Raw genomic sequence first — 20,439 nt, 5'->3', positions numbered from 1 at the left:
AATTTGTTTTCTAAGTGTGTTAATGATGTCTGGTTTAGCTACACTCTAGTATTCACGATAATACGATATACAGAATCATGCATGTCTACAATGATTCTTCTTAAATAAAGATTTATGCTGAATGGAATCAATAGTTGAAAACCAAATCATACGTACATTTTAATTAAAAACATTGCGTCTTTTATAGTTAGGTGTCCGGACTCCGGAGCAGCCATGTGGAGTGGACTGTTGTCTTTTGTGATATATTATTGTCTCTCTATACCTTAAGATATGAGTCTAAATCGTTGCGTTGGACATTGGTCCCATTACTACACACACCACTTGACTTTGATTGAGCCGGTTTTAACGGGCTTTCGTAAGGTAATTAATATCACTTATTTGGTCGTTGGCCCATTATTGAAAGAAATCTTCTATAACATAGAAGAACCTTACGTTACGTACGTCATATTCCCCCACGTATACAACAAAACTGCTGAGTTTTACACGTAAAATAACGTAACGCAGACAAAGAGTGCCAACGTATCTTCACTGTTTTCAATTATATTCGATTCGGATAACTAAAAATACTCGATATAATTTATATTTAAACGTTTTATCTTTATAGAGATGTTACAACGAAATGAACAAAAAAACAAATAGAGAGAGTGAATGAAAACAAAAATGGCAACTAACAAAACGTGTCTTTGACAGTCACAGTGCGTCGACTTTAACTTTTGTCGCTTAATTATATTTTAATAATCAATTAGCACGTGAAAATTGTGTCCTTCCGATTTGTTATTTGTTTTTGTTTTTTTTTTTTTTTCAATGGGAGTAGCTAGATTAATGGTTTTAATTTGCAGGGCTTTTACACTTTATTCATAGAAAAAAAACGAAGATCTAATCTTATGTTTTGTTTGTTGATTTTAGTATTCAATTCCATTCCATATGGGAGTAGATAGATTAATATAGTTTAAATTTGCAGAGCTTTTATACCTTATATAGTTATATTCAATTCCATAACGAGAAAATTTTGTATTACTGTGTAGCCAGTAATATAATTTTGTTAGACTCGTCGTTAACGAATCTTGTTATTTTCCATAGCTTTCTTGACTTCGCACTCCTGTGTTGTGTTGCACGTTTCAAGTATTTTATACAAGTTCTTCTCTTCTCTTTTTCTTCTTTGTTTTCCGTGTTGAATATGAAAAACTTATGAAGTTAATATTGAAAAACTTATGAAGTTTGACCTTAATAAACAATAAAAAGGATGATCGAGTGAAAAGAAAAATGTATTATACATATATGGTTTTAACAATATATATATAAAACAGTTATTTGATCTATATATATCCAAAGATATATATATATATATATATGAGTTTAGAGAATGTCTTATACATATAAAATTTGGATCATGAACCAAAATAAGTTAAATTGGTCGAAATTAAGTAAATTTCCAATCGTTTTAATTTAATTTGTTTGTTAGTTTGTTGGTTTTTCACTTTTTATACCTTTCGTTTCTTATTGGTGATCAGTCGGTTATTTCGAGAAAATTATTGAAAGAATTATATTCGATCATTTATAAAATATTCGGCCTAGCTAGGCTATCGTAGCCTGACACAAAATGATTTACACATGTGACCTACTTTCTTAAACTAAAATTTAAATAACTTACAGATTTTGGTAATAACATCAACACATAAAGTATACGATATCTTCTTGATTTTTATATATCGTTTTTGACTTGACATCAAGCAAGGTACAGAACTATAAAAAAAAAAAATGAAGAAAGACAAATATCATTGAAAAAGAAAGACCAAAACAAGACCAATAGTCCAAACAAAATATTTCGTCACTGTTCTATTATTAACAAAGAACGAGGCAAGTAAAAGAAAAAAAAAACAAAACGAATCTTCAAAGAACGTAACAACTATCACTAATCAACCGACGTCGTTTCAGTACTTTAAAGAACCTTCCATGGACCTTCTCTCAATCCATTACCTTTATAAACCTTCTCTTCACTTCATTCGATTTCCAAAACAAACACAATCATAACTGTACAAACTGAAAAAAAAAAAAAAAAACAGCTTTCACTCTCTTAATCCACTCTCATCATCAAGGTTCATTAATTAAACCTTTTTAATGTCTGGTTTTAATTACAGCGACTCGTTAATAAACTCATCTGAATCCGTGAATAACGGCGTTAACTCACAACAGTCACAGATGTACTTCCGTAACCCAAGTTTCAGCAACGTTATCTTAAACGATAACTGGAGCGATTTGCCGTTAAGTGTCGACGACTCACAAGACATGGCTATCTACAACACTCTCCGCGACGCCGTCAGCTCCGGCTGGACACCTGTCGTTCCTCCTCCCCCCGTTTCATCATCTCCGGCAACGACGACGGACGTAGTTTTCGTTAGAGAAGAGAAGAAGAAGCAGCCTATTACAACGAAGGCGAGTGGATCGCACGCGCCGAGGCAAAAGGGGATGCAGTACAGAGGAGTGAGGAGAAGGCCGTGGGGGAAGTTCGCGGCGGAGATTAGGGATCCGAAAAAGAACGGAGCTAGGGTTTGGCTCGGGACTTACGAGACGCCGGAAGACGCGGCGGTGGCTTACGACAGAGCGGCGTTTCAGCTTAGGGGATCGAAAGCTAAGCTTAACTTCCCGCATTTGATTGGGTCTTGTAAATACGAGCCGGTTAGGATTAGGCCTCGCCGTCGTTCGCCGGATCCGAGTAGTGTTTCTGAGCAGTTGTCGCCGGAGCAGAAGATGGAAGAAGGAGAGCAGTCTAGGTTTGTGGTTCCGGAGTTGGATTTCTCGGTGGATCAGTTTTGCTTCGATGGTAGTTTATTAATTGATCAATCTGAGTGTTCTTCTTATTCTGATAATCAAACATGATTTAGTTTCTTTAATTAACTTTTAAGTAAAGTTTTTTTTTTTTTAATATTTAATAAGCAAATATTTGTTTATCGAGTTTGCTGTATGAATCATATGATCATATGATCTTATGTAATGTGATGGAATATATATATATATATATATATATATGGAGGTTTTTTTGTTTTTCTTTTTTTTTTCGATTCCATAGATTATTAACAAATTGAATTTAAATACTACAACTGTAGATATATGTAGATGACAATGTCACCTTGCTCGATGATGTCTTTTTTTTTGTTTCTACCATTTTTGGAAATTTTTGAGCTGTGTTTATATTGTCAGCATCTTAAGGAAGTTGGATAGGCCTATATTGAAGACATTTCTTTTGGTGGCCGAATCTTTCGATTTCAGCTTGGAAATAGCAAAATCATGACACGTTGTGGGAGTTGAAGTTGATGGGCTGCTTCTACGTTACGAGAAAAGTTACGCATTAATTTGGTATTGATCACAATGATCACGTTTTTTTCCCTTTTTTTTTTGTTTCCGCAGCCATTGTTGCTAGGATTTGAGATATACTACATTATATGTGTAATAACAAATATGTATTTTTAACTATAACAGTATAGTATTTATGTAAATTTTGAGATAAGTATGTCCAACCACACTAGGAAGCTTTGGTTACATGAAAGCAATGGGAAATTATGATTAGTTCTTAATCTTTTCGGTTCATTACTCAACCGATCTTTTCTGACACAAACAACCTTGAATGATTATTTTATAGGCTATAATATATCACACAAAAAAAATTAACAAAATACAACACAAATTAAAATAAGAAGTAAATTGAAGGTACAAAGCATCAAGCGGCGGTATGAGTAACTAACCAAACCAAAACACACAAGAATAATGAAACAACAACTCATTACAACAAATAATATAATAAAAAGATACATCAATCACATGAAGTGATAATTCAAGGACTCGATGTAGTTGTAGAAGGCGGAGGGGAGAAGAATGGAATATTAATGGATGGGAGATTAGTCGGAATTACTGTCGGAAATGAAGGCAAAGTTGGCATTGGAGGCATTGTTGTGGGAATCGTGGGAAGGTTTGGTTGTGGCAACGTTGATGGCATTGGAAATGGAGACATTGCAGTGGGCATTGTGGGAAGAGTTGGTTGTGGCAATGTTGACGGCAATGGAGGTAATCCCATTGTCGGGATAGGCAGATTTGGAATTTGAGGAAGAGGTTGTTGCTGGAGAAGCTTTCGTGAGGCCAAGCAAGTGTTGATCATATTAGAGAAAGAGAGACTCACTAAAAAAGCAATGAGAAAGAACTTGTATGATGATGCCATTTTGGGTGTGTTAATGAATCTCTCTGATTATGGCTAAGCCTCCTTTAAATGCTTTACTTGTATTTGCTTTGTGCTAGCTGATGAGAAATTTAAAGATGTGCGATTGAGTTTATATAGTGGCAAGATTTGCAAATACTATTGTGTACAATATCATATATGGTTTTTGGTAGGTGTAGTTTACGGCTTGTGTATGGTTGGCTTGAGCTTTTTGTTAGTTCAACTTATTGTGTGTTTTTTTTAAAGATTATTTTGACAATCCATGGATTTCTATTAAGGTTAGTTCAACAATCAAATCCTCCGACTCTAGTACACGTTGCTACCTAATAACTAAACTTTACACCATCCTTTTGAGTTTAATGCATAGTCATACATATACCATAATCTTATTTAACTTTTCATAAAAGAGAAATAAAAGTTTAATTTATTGAAACTATATGATATATCAAACACAAAGTAAACTCAAAACCTTCTTTGACCAAACTTCAAAACATCAAATAATTATTATCACTGTTTTGTCATAGCATTATAATTACGGAATCCTTTTTCTATTTTTAGAAAACGTAATAAATCACCAAATTAGTAAATCCACAGACCAATACAAGATTACAAGACCCTGATCCTGAGTCTTTAGCTTAATCCATAAAGCTCAACCTCCCTGATCAGCATCCTCTCAACACATCCGGTGTCTTATCACATACCACCATATCATATCCAATCTAGAGAAGCTCTTAAGGAGTAGTGTGACGAACAGAGACTTTTTGTAGACTCGCATCTGTTGACGTAGTCCTTGTGATTTAACGCACACAACATGTTCGTCAAAATTCCCAAGTGAGTGTTGTTATCAAAGTCACGGTCTTTGATCGATTAACTCGTTAAAGAGTCGAAATTTAGATTTCGTTTGATCATCATGGAACGATGGTCCGGCGTTTTGAATATTCCGTTGGATGCTAGTACTAGAAACTACTACAGAGTTGCAGCATCTCTTTGCCTTTCTTCATCTTCTTCTTCCAAAATCCTGACTGTGAGTGCCACTTTCTCTTTTATTCTCTGTTCCTTTCAGATTCATGCTCAATTCAAAAAAAAGCTTCATTTTTTTTTTTTAAATCCGCAGGTGCCTTCTGCAAATGCAATATTTTTTCATGGGGACAGAGTTCAAGACACTGGTAGTCCTGTGATTGAGAGGCTCTATGATCTCCAGAAAGTAGCTGAGATCATTGTTTCTAAATTTGGTAACTCTGTTAATGCTTGGGTTGTTGAAGCTTCTGTCTTTGATGGACCATTTGCTATCTACAAGGACTTTGTTCCATCAGTGAATCAATGGGGAGAACCAAAATCTTATCTCCCAACTGGCTTCCCAGCTTCTTCATCCATTGTCTCCTTCTTATCTAGTTGCCTCCATGAGGTATTTCTCTCGTTTATGCTATCAATTACTCTCTTTAGCTTTCATATATTGACCATATGATTTATCAAAAACCAGGCAAAGAAACTCATTTTGAAGGAAGGCAAAGAATTGTGTTTGATAGACCAGATTGCATCAGTTCATCACTGTCCCAGAACTATTGTTCTTGGGTTTAGCAAAGGTGGAGTTGTGATAAACCAGCTCATGAGTGAGATGAGTTCCTTGGATATAAACTTTGCCGAACCTATGAGCCAGCATGAAAAGATTCAGATCATTCCAGCCTCCAAAGAAAGCTTCCTCAGCAGTATTTCTCAAGTTCATTACATCGATGTAGGACTGAACTCTTCTGGTGCCTACATTACTGATCACAATGTCGTGCAGAGAATCTCCCAACGCATTGCACGACGAGCAGACTCGCTACGCATTGTCATTCATGGAACTCCTAGGCAGTGGTGTGATAAGCAGCGTGGCTTGATTCGCAAGGAAAAAGATGAGTTGGTTAGTTTGCTCCAAGCTGAAACTGAAAATTCCGGTGGGAAACTACAGGTCCTTGAAAGATTCTATTTTTCTGGTAGACTTCCTGATTTGCAAATGCATTTTGAGATCATTGATGCTATGGATGTCTCTTAAACATTTGCATGATAAATGCCACTTTTTTAGCTTATGTTACATTGCGCATAGCTTATATAAAACGAAAGAGAAAACATAACACCAAAGAAGACAAAAGGCATAAATATTACTCTCGACTCTGTTTGTTTTCTATCAGAAAGAAATAAATAATACATTGCAAATGAAAGTAACTTAAAAGTCATTTTATCAGTACAAAAACCAAAACTTTCTTTTTTGAAGACATTAAAAAAACTCATGGACTAAAGTAAGGCTTTTTTTATAAGATGACAACCAGCTTCAGAGTAAGTGAGTAGGCTTTTTAAATGGATCATAACGTTTCCACAGAATCACTCTTCCATGGCTTCGTTTTGAATAGACTTCTCTTTGGGAACAACAACTTTGACCTTCTCTGAAACTCCGGGAGCCCGGACCAAACTAATCTGGTTGTTTAGCTCCTTCGTATCCTCATTGAATTTCTTCTGTTTGTTTGGCTTCAACCTAAGTCCCACACAAAAAAAAAACAAAACAATCATAATCAAAAACAGAGTCTAATTTCAAATTCATACAAGCAGTGTTTACAAGGATTTGTAGAAGAAGAAGGAATGTATACCTGTTTTCAATATGTTTGGCCTCTCTAGCGCTTCTGATCTTATCTATCTTCTTAATAGCCTTGAGTGTATTCTCTGTTACGTTCCTGTCATATCTCTCAGGTCTGTTTCTCTTCTTCTCAAACTCAAATGTTTTATCCTTTTAGGGTCAAGGAAACAAAGAAAGACAAGCAGAATGGTGAGCTGCGAGCATTAACTATATAGCCCCGGAGAAGCATAAATACTTAACACGTACCTTAGTCATGTCCTTTCCATGTGCCGCTCTGAATGCTTTAGTCCATTTCACTTTACGTGGGTTTCTCTTCATCTTGAAGTTCTTGTGACATTTCGACCTACAGAACCGGAAAATCTGCAAAGGAGAAGATAAAACTCAATCACAATATATGCATAAGAAACAAAGCTAAGCGATTACATGAAAACAGATGAGATGCTTGGTTAGCGTTTACACTCAAAACAAGAACAAAAAGATTTGTAGGCTTCTTACATACTAAACTCCTGGACAAAGATGCCATTAATTTGGAAACACTAATCAAATCGTAAGAATAGACAAAACTGGTCATCTTTAGCTAAACAATCATCCAACTAACGACAGACTTCAAAATTGGTCATTTAAGCTTCCTTTAGCTAGGACTAAGGAAATATGATGAACTCATGAACATAATATATTTCTACCGCAAAGCAGATGAAAATGTTTAAAACCACAAAAGCATATCAATTAAACCATACAAAAGATTCAAGCAGGGTAATATAAAGATTGATGCCATATTAAATAAATTACCTTGGCATCATTGCGGACAAACTGAATACCATGTCCAGGATATATTGTGGACGAGCAGAACCAACACTTAACCAATCTCATTTTGCCTCGTCTTTGAAACCCCTACAAGAGACTGTACCAAAGTTAAAAGACATGTAAAAATCTGAAACTAAAACCACAAAAATCACAACCAACACACACAGAAGAAGGAATCTACTTTCCTAGAAATAAAGATGTTTGACTTATAAATAAGAACTAAGAAGCAGAAAGCAAGATTAAAAGTTTCAATTTTTATCAAAACTTATGGTTACTATGAAGAGGTTCTTCAGTATACAACTCAAAAAACTCGTCCACGGATGTAGTAAGCAGAAGAACCTTAGGATTATTTATCATGAAAATTTTAACATTTTAAAACCCTAGATTTCAACAAGAGATGAAGAATCATAACACGAAAAAAACAAACGAAGGAGATAGGTTATGAGAATAAATTGGGAAAAAAGGCATATTGAGAATTAAGGACAAACCTGTAGGTGATTCTAATTAGCGAGAGCAATTTCAAGAACAGGTTTCGCTTTCAGCCTCCCGAAAAAAGGAGAGTTCTAAAGACAAAGTAGCCAGCCGCGAGAAGAAGACGATTAGGGTTTATGTAAACCTCCGAACGTCGTCGTTTTGCTCTGGCCCTTTATTTTAATTATAGGCCCATAGCCCAACAATTATGCAACCCATATCTCATGTATGTTTTTGGCCCATTAACGCAAATTTTCAGTTTTTGTTTTTTTTTTAAGAAGAAAATAGAAATTACAGTTTCTGGTAGTAAGCGTTTGGTTTTGCAATGATGATGATGATGATGATGATGATGATGAATTGATGATTATACTAATGACTCATGGTCGATGAAGACTTTACAGAGCATTAAGCTCATAGTTTTGCAATAAGACGATGATGGTATACGAGCGTGAAACTCAACCGGTATGGCTTCCGACTGCGAGAAAGTGTTTTAATCTTCTCCAACAATGTCACCGCCACGGCAGATTCTCACTTCTTCAGATTCATGCTTTCATGCTCCGCCACGCCATAGAGACCAACGTTCAAATCTTCACCAAGTTCTTGGTTTGTTCTTCGTCTGTTGTTGGGATTACTTATGCCCGTAAGTTGTTCGATCAAAGGCCTCACAGAGAAGACAGTTTCCTGTGTAACTCCATGATCAAGGCCTATCTTGAAACTCGTCATTACACTGATTCGTTTGCTCTTTACAGAGATCTTAGAAAGGAAGATACTTGTTTTGCTCCTGATAATTTTACTTTCACGACTTTGACAAAGTCGTGTACTTTGAGTTTGTGTGTTAACCAAGGTTTACAGTTGCATAGCCAGATTTGGAGATCTGGGTTTTGTGCAGATATGTATGTTTCGACTGGAGTTGTTGATATGTATGCCAAATTTGGGAGGATGGGGTGTGCGAGGAATGTGTTCGATGAAATGCCTCAGAGAAGTGAGGTTTCTTGGACGGCTCTAATCTGTGGGTATGTTAGGTGTGGAGAGCTGGATTTGGCGAGTAAGCTCTTTGATGAGATGCCTCAAGTCAAGGACGTTGTGATATATAACGCAATGATGGATGGTTACGTTAAGTCTGGAGATATGACCTCTGCCAGAAGATTGTTTGATGAGATGACTCATAGAACTGTTATCACGTGGACCACTATGATACATGGTTACTGCAACAACAATGACATAGAATCTGCGAGGCTTTTGTTTGATGCTATGCCAGAAAGGAACTTAGTTTCTTGGAATACAATGATAGGAGGATACTGTCAGAATCAAAAACCTCTTGAAGCTGTCAAATTGTTTCAAGAAATGCAGGCAACCACCTCTCTAGATCCGGATGATGTGACTATTGTGTGTGTGCTACCAGCTATTTCTGACATGGGTGCTCTCAGTCTGGGTGAATGGTGTCACCATTTTGTGCAGAGGAAAAAGCTCGATAAGAAGGTGAAAGTGTGTACTGCAGTTCTTGATATGTACTCGAAATGTGGGGAGATAGAGAAGGCGAAAAGAATGTTTGATGAGATGCCAGAGAAAGAAGTAGCCTCTTGGAATGCTATGATACATGGGTATGCTTTGAATGGGAATGCACGTGCAGCTTTGGATCTATTCTTGGCAATGCTGAAAGAAGTAAAGCCAGATGAGGTCACAGTGCTTGCAGTTCTCTCAGCTTGTAACCATGGCGGATTAGTGGAGGAAGGAAGAAAGTGGTTCCACGTGATGAGAGAAGAATTTGGCCTGAATGCTAAAATTGAGCACTATGGCTGTATGGTTGATATACTAGGCAGAGCAGGGAACCTAGACGAAGCAGAGGATTTGATTACAAACATGCCTTTTGAGCCAAACGGTATAATTCTAAGCTCTTTCTTGTCTGCATGTGGTCAATACAAGGATATAGAAAGGGCTGAGAGAATTCTGAAGAAGGCAGTCGAATTGGAGCCACAGAATGATGGGAATTATGTTCTGTTGAGGAACTTGTACGCTGCAGATAAAAGATGGGATGATTTCGGGATGGTGAAAAACATGATGAGGAAGAACGAAGCCAAGAAAGAGGTTGGATGTAGCTTGATTGAGATAAATTATATCGTTTCTGAGTTTATATCAGGAGATACAGCCCATCCTCATCGGCGAAGCATACATATGGTTCTCGAGAAGCTGCTTATGCACATGAAAGAGGAGGAAGCCAACTGGTGAGAGTAACTCACAGTTTCATATTAGTTCATCACATGCTACTCAATATGAAATACTTGGGGGCAATAAGAGTTAGTTGTGTCATTCTAAGAGAGGGAACCTCCATGTTCAGACCAATGGACTCAGAGAGCAAGGCACACACACAGATCAAAGGTCTCCACGAACAAGTTAGATTCTGCTTAATGCAAGTCATCATCCGAGGAATCAATTACTCTTCTCGTGTTCCTCTGCAGTGGAAACTTTAAAAAGCTCCATACTCAGTTCTTTGTTTGGTATGTCTCTGCAGTGCAATGAAACAGCTCCACTAGGTATGGCTTTTGTCTAATTTGAACACATATCCATGTTGTGCAATTGTATATAACATTAAGGTCTCTGATATTCCTTGGACACAAGTTTTCATTTTGGGAGTTTTTTTTGTTGTTGTTGCGTTGCAGCTCTTGGAACAAAGATATTAGCATCAGAAGCTTTGGCTCATGAATGGGATAGCAAGACTGAATCAAAGATATGTAAGGATTAGTTACAACTTAGTGATAGCATAAATTAATTAGTATATTCATTAGTATTTTTGTTCTGTATAAACTTTTAATCTCTGTTTCTTCTGGCTGGCTCGTTGTGCAGACTTCAGTGATATATGCATCTTTTCCTGGTATGAGGCCATTGGTAACTTCCTATCCCATTTATACAGCAACATTAAACACCTGCTTTACTTGGGAAAGTGGTACGATATTGAACTCTCGTCTCCATTGTTTACTTGTTTCCTAAATTCTAGAATTTTTCCACTAACTCTTGAAGAACTTTATGTAACCTTCCCAATGACTGATGATTACGTAGAGCAAAACAATGGCGTGATGGAGACTGGATGTGCACACATTGCAAGAATCGCAATGATGCATCATCTCGATCAGAGTGCAATGTAATAGGTGAGTTTTCTGTTAGTCTTTTCAGTTAATGATTCTGGTTCTTTGCATTTAGTTAAGGTAAACAAAAGCCAAAGACAACTTTATAATCTTTTAGTTTCATGTCAGGTGCAAGACTAAAGGAGATACTATTGAATCAAGAGATAACTCCAACACTACAATCTTGAAGAATCAGATAAAGAATGTTCTTCTATACACTCTGGTTTCATAAATCCTCCCAAGTGATGAGTGTGATCACTCTCTCTCTTACAGCCTTTGAACCTCTGTTTCTTTTCTTGCTTTTTAAAATTTCCTGTTTCGGTTTCAATGTTTCCTTGTTTAATCCGACAACCTATCTTCTTAAGTTATAGGATCGAAATGTAGAAACATCATTGAAAACCATTTTGTTTTGCCGCAAAAAGACTTAGCTACTAGTTTTTCTGCAACAAATAAGTATATAATGATACTACAAAGTTCAGTGTCTACACAAAATGATGAGAGACTTAAGTAGTGACGGTGCCTCTGCCTCGCATGTTCCTCGGATCAAAGTTTGCAATTTACTTCTCTACAGTAACTCCTACTAGTTACAAAAGCATAAATATTATATGTCTGTCTTAGAAGTTGAACGAGAGTGATCCATCTACAAAGATATGAATTTCAAGTTTCTAAGGGACAGGTTAACATTGAAAACAATGCAAAATAGCTACTCGACAAGTGTGATACAGAAACATAAATTAAAAAAAAATCCAAAGATGTGACTATTAACGAGTAACATAAACACTTTTAAAACCTCATACTTTAGTTACTTCCACAAGTTTCAGTAACACAGAACACATTCAGAAGCTTAACTAGTGTAGGAAACAAAAGTTGCAAGTTGCAAGGTGTTGTGAAATGCATAAGGAAACAAATGAGAAACTACCATGTTCAACACAACTGACATTAATAAGCTAAACAATTCAGTCATCGATAAGATTGAAGAAGTAACACCATCTTGAATATACGAGATCAGCCTTTGATAATATGGACCTTGATTTCATGAACAAGACCGATATAACCATCAACCATCTTTAGTTCGCAGAACATTTTATCACCTTGCTTCACATGATTCCTTCGGATAAAACTGCTGAGTCCACTGAGATAAACAGATCCGTTCTTCCAAACCAAGATTTTCCTCTTTAATTTCCCAATCTTGTCACGTACAGTAACCAAGTTTGGAAATGTCAACTTGTAGTCCTTTATAAGTAGCGACGGTATGCGCTGTGCAACATCAGAATGTCAAGTTAATGAATGACAAAAAACCATATAAGTCATTTGAAAAGAACTATTCAAATTCTGCTTAATTGATGACATACCGTTCTTGACTGAGTCATATCAACCGGAAAAGACGAATTCAGTTCGTCGTCTAGATATTCATCAACTGGCGACCCTTTTGTGTTCTTTTCACTCTCCACATTCACATCTTCAGTTTCTTCTTCACTCTCCACTTCAATCACTTCTTTTTCAATAAGAGATCTCGTCCTCTTACACATGGTACTGTGCTCGTACACGCAGAAGTGGAACAAGCGAGAACCATCGAACTCGAAGACCAAAAAAACTGGCTCCGTGATGTTCTCGTCCTTGACGATCTTCTTCCATCCGTCCTGGAGAAACAGAGCGTCACTCTCACCGTTCGTTGTCATTTCCATCCTCCATATGTTACCCGAAGACACGCTTTTAACTGTCACTTTCTGAGGAAGATGCATCCCTGAGGTAGTGTCCGAAACAAAAGGTAGATTCTGTAGATAGAAACAATTGAAAACACACACATCTCTTAGTTTGTACTCGAAGAAATTTTGCTCAAAGTCAGAAAAAGGACAAAACTTTGCAAAAACAGAGCAAGAATGTAACCAGTACCATGTTATCTTCGGTGAAGTTTGGTATGTACACCCTAAAGAACTTCTGAATGAGATCTCCGTTGGAACCTTGAGTCGTCATCTTCTCCGTTAACTCGTTTTGGATTTGAGATCTCCGTTTTGGAGAGAGAGAGAGAGAGAGAGAGATAATAATACAACCTACACCGGGGAGCTACATTACGTATACATGAAAAAGGTAACAAAACAGAGCTTCTGTGAATTCGCGTTTCAGGTACTCAGCAGGGAAACAATGTCGGACGTCCAATATTTAAATCACACTCATCAATTCTGATGTTACGTGTTTTAAGATTATAATATTAAAAGTAAAAATATCTAGGCCCATTAGGCTTAATCTAAAAAGCCCATATGATTTACTTAACAGAGCAGAGAGTATTATGGTCAATTTTTTTGTGTGGTAAGGTCAAAGTATAAATGTCAGAAGAAGTGAAACAGAGGCAGAGAGTCAAAAAGGAATGATGAAGAAGATATAGGATATAAAGAAACCACTTTCCTAATCCTTTGGACATGTTGTTATTACAGAAAATTTATCAAAAACGTGATAAAAGAAGAACACAAGTCACAGAGAGAACATTCTTTGGGTCTGATAAAAGCAAGCATCTTGAGAAGTTTGGTTTTTGCAGTATGGCTTTTGGCTTTTGGCTTCTTGTCTATTTGATGAGATACAGAGGTAATCTAAGTCAAATGGGACTTTTCACTATCTTTTTCTCTTTCTAAAAGGCTCAAATGGAAGATTCCGCTTGGTGATGCTCGAGATTGCGTAAGATAATCTTCACAAAGATCTTAGCTTCACGAGGCGTTTTTGCAGCTGCTGCTGCAGAACGAAGAAATCTTGCTTCTCCCCCATTCTGCATAAGGCTTGCGTGATGCATTGCATGACGACCACCTGGTATTGTAAACTGTTTGACCAGAAAGAACAACAAGAAAAAAATATGCATCAGTTGGTTAACCAACAACAGAGAGAACACGGCACAATGTTTTGTTTTCACATATTTACATACCTGAAGAAGTGCAAACGCAGCACATGCTTTGAGTGTCGAATTAGGATTACGCAACATTGTTACAAATCTTCCAATTTCAGCCCCACTGCAAAGAGAGCAATATATTTCAAAATTTCAAATCAGTTCTAGATCAAACCACAATGGAGATAGAGAGAGGCAAATATATTATTAACCTGCATCTCAAGTGCCCAGCTTCTTGTATGCGAGCTCTCTCTGTCACTTGTGCCAACATAATAGGAGTAGATAAAACAGGAGCAGCTGCAAAGATTTGAGGATCCATGAAAGTTTTAACAAAAGCTTCAATGTTTTTAAGAGCCATCGTTCTTGCCCCATCTAAGCTAATGCTTTTAGATGTGCTTTCTGATGAAGAAGTTCCTATCATCAGAGCGTATTCCTCCATCCTATTGCAGATTGAAAATTCAGATCGAAAACATGTCAAAAACTGTAAGAACCAGATATAACTTTGGAATGTTTATTAGCTGAGTTATATATAAGTATACCTTCCATCAAACATGTATGCCAAAGCCAATGCAGCCATGAATCGAGCCATTTTTGAGACGGAAGACAAACACAAGTGAACAAGAGCTGGAACTCCTCCTTCCTCAACAATGCGGAGTGCATTACCAGGATTAAAAGCAAGATTCCATAGAGCTCCTGCTGCAGTTTCATGTACATCCTGAAGAAGACGAAAAAGCCAACACATTGAGGTTTCTTATTTATCAGATTATCCCTTTAATGGCTAGCTCAAAGCCACAAGACTTGACAACAAATTGCTTACCTCGGCTTCAGACCGTGCAAGTGCAATAAGTGGTGGAACCCCACCTTCACGTCCAATCGCGACACTGATAGAGATCGGAAAGAGCAATGAGAGGATTATTATCAAGGAAAATGACAGTAACAATAAATTAATAAGAAACTCCTTTAATACTTCTCTGCTAAACCAAAGCCACAACTTGATGCAAGCAAAATAAAAAGTATCAGCATGTGTAACATGTTAAAGCAAGATGGTCTTCCGGCCTTGTTATGCTTCTACATTAATCTTTAACAAATCAGGTGACAATCTATATACGCAACACATAAAACTTAGATTCAGATGTTTTTAGCACCTGTTTGCTTCTGAAACTGATAATCCCCAAAGTGCACCAGCAGCTCTTTCTTGAAGACCTGTTGATGCATTTGAACAAGACTGCGCGAGTACCACCTAAAATAATCAACAAAAGTGATCAATTCCCATTACATATGCAGATGAACAATGTAATCAAATTAAAACAAATTAGAAGCATACCAAAGCTTCAACGCCACCAACTGCAGCGATAGATTCTCGATTCTTATCATCAAACGACAAATTCCATAGCGCACCAGCAGCTTCTTGTCTAACACCTTCATGAGCCGATTGTGTAAGTTGGACAAGAGCTTCTAATGCACCTGCTTCTTGTCCAACCGCAGCATTATTATTGTTGCTATCTCCATGAGCAGCCAAATTAGCTAAAGCACGAGCAGCCTGGAAAATAAGAACACAGTTAGACCCCAAACTCAACCTCAAAAAGAACTTTTGTAAAACTAAGAAACGGAATTTACCTGTTCTTGCACTCCCTCGTACTTGCAATTCCGAGCTAACATCACAAGAGCATGTACACCTCCCGCTGTTGCAACTTCCATGCTGCATTTATCATCTGCTGCTAAGTTTGCTAATGCTCCCGCAGCTCGTTCCTAATCACATAAATTAGGTAAATCGTCCATATAGAAAGAAGGGAAATATCCAAAAATGACACTTTCTAACTGAAGTATTATTGCGAGTTTCACTTTAAAAATTGATTTGTCCATACTACTACTTCTTTACAAATGGATTCACATAAACATCCTAAGATTTCTCCGTTTTAAGTAGGGTTTTAAAATTTATCAAAGAATTTTTTTTGTAGAGGTATGGATATTACGATCGTATATCTAGAAACAAAACAGTATGGGTGAAGCTTTAAGGTGGCGAAAGCGTACCAAGACTCCATCACAGCCATTTGGCCATCTAAATATAAGGTCGACCAGTGCCTTCACTCCTCCAGCCCGAGCAATAGCATTCTATTAGAGAAAAAAATAAAATGAGTGCTGAAAAATCAAGAGTAACAACAAGATTCTTATAGATAATTGGGAGGCTTACCTTATGCTCTTCTCCGACAGAGAGATTCCATAGACCACCAGCAGCTTCCTCAGCCACAAGTCTGTTCATTGACTTTGCCAAACCAGCGAGAATTCTGATTCCTCCTTCTTCAGCAACAGACTTTGCAACATTAGCATTTACCGACAAATTTGCAATAGCCTAATAATATCAAATCAAGAAAAATGTAAGTGTGTCCAGTCAATAGTATCAAAATTCCAGTATCAAAAATGACAAGACAAAAAGAAGAAGCAACCTTTGCAGCTTCTGACTGAAGCCCTTCTCGCCATGAGTTGGCAAGTTCTAGAAGAAGACGGATACCTCCATCTTTCATAACTGCTTCAGCTCTTCCACAGTCTATACTAGCATTCTCATCATCAATAACTACAAAGGTTGCAAGTCCAGTAGCTGATCTCTCTTGGACATCTTCCTGTGAGCTTTGCATTAAAGTAAGCAGCAATGCGGCTCCTTGATTCAGCCAAAATTCATCCAATCCTTGTGGATTACACTCTGCAGTTCGTAGAAGCGTATGAGAGATAAACCATTCGCTCCAAAGCATAATGTCATCAACGGCTTTATGCTTGGTTGTTTTCATCAATTCTCTCCAATAGGAAAAGATATCCTTGGGTTTCTTTGTATAACCGGCGAATATAGAAGCAAGTCCATCGAAAACGTTAGTGAACAGAGCAAGTATGACTTTTCCTTTGAATCTGTTGGAGCTGATGAAACTTGTATCCTCTTCGAGGACATGACAGTTTAAAGCACACAATACTTTTAAGCTCTGCGACGATGTCAAGAACCTAGAAACTGTGGAGGGACCAATGTCAGTCCTAGAGACATCTAAACAGGTTAGTTTCGGAAGTTTATCCCATTTATTCGATGCAATTGACCATTTTATGTTTGATGTCCCAGCAACAGAGAGGTACCGAACAGATACAACTTTTCCCAGAGCCTCCTCATCGATGTTTAGACAATCTAAAAACCCGAGATCAGTGAGCCGTGGACAATGTTTGGCCAGAGCTTCAATGGCTTCAGAAGTAACATCTCTAATCCCGGAAAGGCGAAGCTTTTTAAGCTTTGGACAACAAAAGGCTACAGCTTTTATAGCATCACTAGTGATCTTCTCACAAAAGTCTGGTCCAAGTTGGAGACTCTCAAGTGCCTCATGACGTGCCACGATCATTGACAATGTAGCATCTGTGATCTTCCTGCAATAGTCGCCGCTTACTTCAAGTAGATTCCTTGCTTTGAGATGTATAAGGGAATCAGCTGATTCAATCCCACGAAACCTCAACTTATGAAGATTAACACACCTAGAAGCAAGAGAAGCCGCCATTGTAGCACCAAACTTATGAGCACGAAGATCCAAAGAACTCCACAAACAAGAAGAAGCACCAAGACCTCTCCACGTCTTACAAGTTGACGCCAAGCTAGCTCGATCACGATAGTTCAAACAAGTAAACAACTGAATCACTGTGTCATAAGGCAGACTAGTCCAATCAACAAAACCATGAAGAAGAATCTCAGGAGCTACTACTACTAAATCCTCATCGCTAGTCTCAGGATAACTTGGCAAAACAACCTTATCTTTCCCATTTCCCTCCTCCAACTTTCTCCTTACCCTACGGCTCATTGTCTTGATCAGATATAATCTAAAAGAGCAGTAACTTATTCTTGCAGCTACCGGAATAAAAATCCAAACTTTTTGCTTAATACATCCCTCTCTCAAGCCTCAACCTTGAAAACGATGATCACAAACTCCATAAAAGGGTATACGAAGACACAGATCTTTCAATAGCAGCAACAGGAGAAACAAAAAGTCTAAAGCTTTTCGCTTGGATGGCTCAGAGACTAATTCAAAACCCAGTTACCATATCGAAATCAATGACACATTACATGATACGATTAGATTAAAAACACGAAATTTCAAGAGCTCAACGAAGACAAAAACCCTCGAATAGAAGAAAAAGAGCAAACAAACAATCTCTGACCTTTCTTCAACAGATTTGTATTGACATTAAACTCACAAGATGAGAAGATCAATGGGAATTTCAAAGTAAAGAGAAAGAGAGAGTGAAGGTCAGAGACAATTCAGGCGAAACCCGAAAACTGTAAGAAACCAAAAAGACCTCTCTCAAGTAAAGACCTTTCTCTCACGACCCCTTTTTTAATATTTATGTGAGGCACAAAGAGAGGAGAAGAAGAAGAAGAAGATGATGATGAAGATGAAGATGATGAGGGGAATTGGAAAATTCCGGGTCGGGGCTTTGAGGGAGGAAGAGGGCTTCGTGTGATGAAAACACAGCTCATATACGAATATGATAGAGAGAGAGACCATGAATTCACCTCCTTTGCCACGGTTTACTTTTTTTTTTTTTTTTTTTTTTTGTCTATTAATTTTGTATTTACCTTTTTAATTACAATTTGATTTTCTGCATTCTATTGATTTTATTACATTATTAAAATGTTTTTTTTTACTTCTTTGAATAAATAGTTACATATGTACATTTTAAATTAGTCAATTTATATTTTGTGTTGACACATGTTTGGGGTTTGGACAACTAAATAATGATAAACAAAATTGTTGTAGAATGAAGAAAATAAAAATTATTCTCTAATATAGAGTTTTTAAGAATATCCACTTTGATTTTTTTTTTTTGCGTTCCAATTTCATGTATTAAAACGGATTTTGATTCTTGAAATCGTTTTAGTTCATGAACTTGGAACACAAAGTTGAGAATTTACATATTTTAGGTTGATTACTCCTTTGTGTTTTAGTTCTGAAACCACTAATAAAACAAAAAATTGTGTTACAAAATTGACAATTCTTTTAGGCTTTAGTTCTGAAATCACTCTTTTTGGATTCAAAATATATGTTATAAATCATAAACATACATTTCTTTAGGAAAAAATAAATAGATTGTTATCCATACCATATCAAAGTATGCAACAAATCTTGTCTGATTTCATTTTTAGGTAGAAAAAATAATTATGCATGTTAAACAATAATAATCATGAAGTAGTGAAACAAACAACAAAGGAACAATGCCACATGTGAACATCACAATGGATGAAATTTCAGATATATTAATATCATTCCTTTTGTTAGTGTCTATTCACTTTAATAAAAATATGTACTAACTACTAACTAAGTCTACCATATTGATGTCTCCACTCTCCACTGATCTTCACAATACAAACAAGAGCCAAAGGAGCAGTATTAGAAATTTAGAAATCAGAACTTGCAGTAAAAACGAGAAAATTACTAGTACTATTACTTTTCATAATCATAATAGTTCCGGAAATTAGTCGTGTATATCATTATTTAATTCGAATCTTTTTGTATTGGTTGAACTGAACATTAAGAGATCGGACTTTAATAAATCGAGGTTTGGTTTTGTGCATCTATCATGGTAAGAAATTAGAAAGGTTACTCTTTTTGAAAGTACTGAATTTAGAAAGGAATGAGATATATATGTTGATCAGTTGTTGACCATATTGAATATAGGAATCGTCATCTCTTAGTCTTAGTACAACTCTTTTCCTTTTTTTATCGACTTCTTCACTATACTTCTTATTTTATAGTTTTCACCCCATACGAATGTACTTTGAGAGTTAGTTGAAATCATACTCAAAATATAGCTTATAGTGAGAGTTTAATTTTGGCATTGTTGTCAGTATGCAATATCATACCGTTTCCCTTCATTTATTGTTTAAAGGTGTCTTATAAATTGAAAATTGTGGGGATAAGAGATACGAAATTTTGAAAAATGTGGGGCAAACCAAAGAAGACAGAAAAAGGAGGTGGCTCGAGACTAACCTCACAAGCCGCTGATTTGGACCCAAAACCGTGTAGGCCAATAATTTTATTGATTAGGTGTAAGATTAGGAATTACTTCTATATATTGATAATTCGTTTGTTAAGAGATTTATGTTCCAATTGGAACACTCTTCTTTTGTTTCATTAAAACTGATGTTTGAAAGTTCCTCACACAGATCTCTCTAAAAAAAGACACAAAGGTATTTTACCAACAACATCACCAATAAATATAAACATGGATTAGATAAATAATTAAAATATGTAACAAACCATCGACCTACTTCTAGGCGACGATGGCACACAATGATAAGAGTATCGACAAAGTTCTCCATTTGATCAGAGCAATAAAA

The 20,439-nt window shown here is 36.6% G+C and overlaps 5 protein-coding genes and 2 pseudogenes across 10 annotated transcripts; 4 read left to right on the top strand and 3 right to left on the bottom strand.

Moving 5' to 3' along the window:
• The first annotated feature begins 2,011 nt into the window (after positions 1-2,011).
• On the top strand, positions 2,012-3,045 carry LOC104784848 (ethylene-responsive transcription factor 13 pseudogene; annotated as a pseudogene). The gene has a single exon (XR_015598204.1). The product of XR_015598204.1 is annotated as an ethylene-responsive transcription factor 13 pseudogene (transcript).
• An 822-nt stretch (positions 3,046-3,867) lies between these two features.
• LOC147943173 (glycine-rich protein) lies at positions 3,868-4,287 on the top strand. Its single transcript, XM_087512955.1, has 2 exons — positions 3,868-4,059; positions 4,105-4,287. Exons 1-2 carry the CDS (start codon positions 3,882-3,884, stop codon positions 4,245-4,247), a joined length of 321 nt encoding a protein of 106 aa, XP_087369081.1. The 5' UTR covers positions 3,868-3,881; the 3' UTR covers positions 4,248-4,287.
• Positions 4,288-4,644: 357 nt separating this feature from the next.
• On the top strand, positions 4,645-6,335 carry LOC104784847 (uncharacterized). Its single transcript, XM_010509937.3, has 3 exons — positions 4,645-5,231; positions 5,322-5,612; positions 5,688-6,335. The coding sequence occupies exons 1-3, from the start codon at positions 5,118-5,120 to the stop codon at positions 6,237-6,239; spliced, it is 957 nt and encodes a 318-aa protein (XP_010508239.1). The 5' UTR covers positions 4,645-5,117; the 3' UTR covers positions 6,240-6,335.
• LOC104784846 (putative ribosome biogenesis protein RLP24) lies at positions 6,327-8,239 on the bottom strand. 2 transcript variants are annotated; one of them, XM_010509935.3, is made up of 5 exons: positions 8,108-8,239; positions 7,605-7,716; positions 7,062-7,175; positions 6,829-6,965; positions 6,327-6,716 (listed from the first exon to the last, which is right to left on the bottom strand). In XM_010509935.3, exons 2-5 carry the CDS (start codon positions 7,683-7,685, stop codon positions 6,566-6,568), a joined length of 483 nt encoding a protein of 160 aa, XP_010508237.1. In that variant the 5' UTR covers positions 7,686-7,716; positions 8,108-8,239; the 3' UTR covers positions 6,327-6,565. The 2 variants fall into 2 exon arrangements, with proteins under 2 accessions (XP_010508237.1, XP_010508238.1); XM_010509936.3 differs by having other exon boundaries at positions 7,605-7,706; positions 8,108-8,203.
• A 115-nt stretch (positions 8,240-8,354) lies between these two features.
• Positions 8,355-11,659, top strand: LOC104784845 (pentatricopeptide repeat-containing protein At2g44880 pseudogene; annotated as a pseudogene). Its single transcript, XR_002037907.2, has 5 exons — positions 8,355-10,621; positions 10,748-10,819; positions 10,932-11,031; positions 11,145-11,233; positions 11,339-11,659. The product of XR_002037907.2 is annotated as a pentatricopeptide repeat-containing protein At2g44880 pseudogene (transcript).
• A 331-nt stretch (positions 11,660-11,990) lies between these two features.
• On the bottom strand, positions 11,991-13,391 carry LOC104784844 (B3 domain-containing protein REM22-like). Its single transcript, XM_010509933.2, has 3 exons — positions 13,103-13,391; positions 12,562-12,984; positions 11,991-12,466 (listed from the first exon to the last, which is right to left on the bottom strand). Exons 1-3 carry the CDS (start codon positions 13,181-13,183, stop codon positions 12,215-12,217), a joined length of 756 nt encoding a protein of 251 aa, XP_010508235.1. The 5' UTR covers positions 13,184-13,391; the 3' UTR covers positions 11,991-12,214.
• Positions 13,392-13,575: 184 nt separating this feature from the next.
• On the bottom strand, positions 13,576-18,676 carry LOC104784843 (protein ARABIDILLO 1). Of its 3 annotated transcripts, none has more exons than XM_010509931.3 (11): positions 16,526-18,676; positions 16,273-16,431; positions 16,113-16,193; positions 15,699-15,830; positions 15,406-15,621; positions 15,227-15,321; positions 14,899-14,962; positions 14,621-14,796; positions 14,294-14,521; positions 14,121-14,205; positions 13,576-14,018 (listed from the first exon to the last, which is right to left on the bottom strand). In XM_010509931.3, exons 1-11 carry the CDS (start codon positions 17,900-17,902, stop codon positions 13,842-13,844), a joined length of 2,790 nt encoding a protein of 929 aa, XP_010508233.2. In that variant the 5' UTR covers positions 17,903-18,676; the 3' UTR covers positions 13,576-13,841. The 3 variants fall into 3 exon arrangements, 2 of the variants coding, with proteins under 2 accessions (XP_010508233.2, XP_087369072.1); XM_087512946.1 differs by having other exon boundaries at positions 16,273-16,379; positions 16,526-18,589; XR_015598200.1 differs by lacking the exons at positions 13,576-14,018; positions 14,121-14,205; positions 14,294-14,521; positions 14,621-14,796 and having other exon boundaries at positions 16,273-16,379; positions 16,526-18,457.
• Positions 18,677-20,439: the final 1,763 nt, after the last annotated feature.

Source organism: Camelina sativa, chromosome 5 (assembly GCF_030686135.1).
Source record: "Camelina sativa cultivar CO46 ecotype springtype chromosome 5, ASM3068613v1".
NCBI lineage: Eukaryota > Viridiplantae > Streptophyta > Magnoliopsida > Brassicales > Brassicaceae > Camelina > Camelina sativa.
This window is presented reverse-complemented; position numbering and strand designations above follow the sequence as displayed.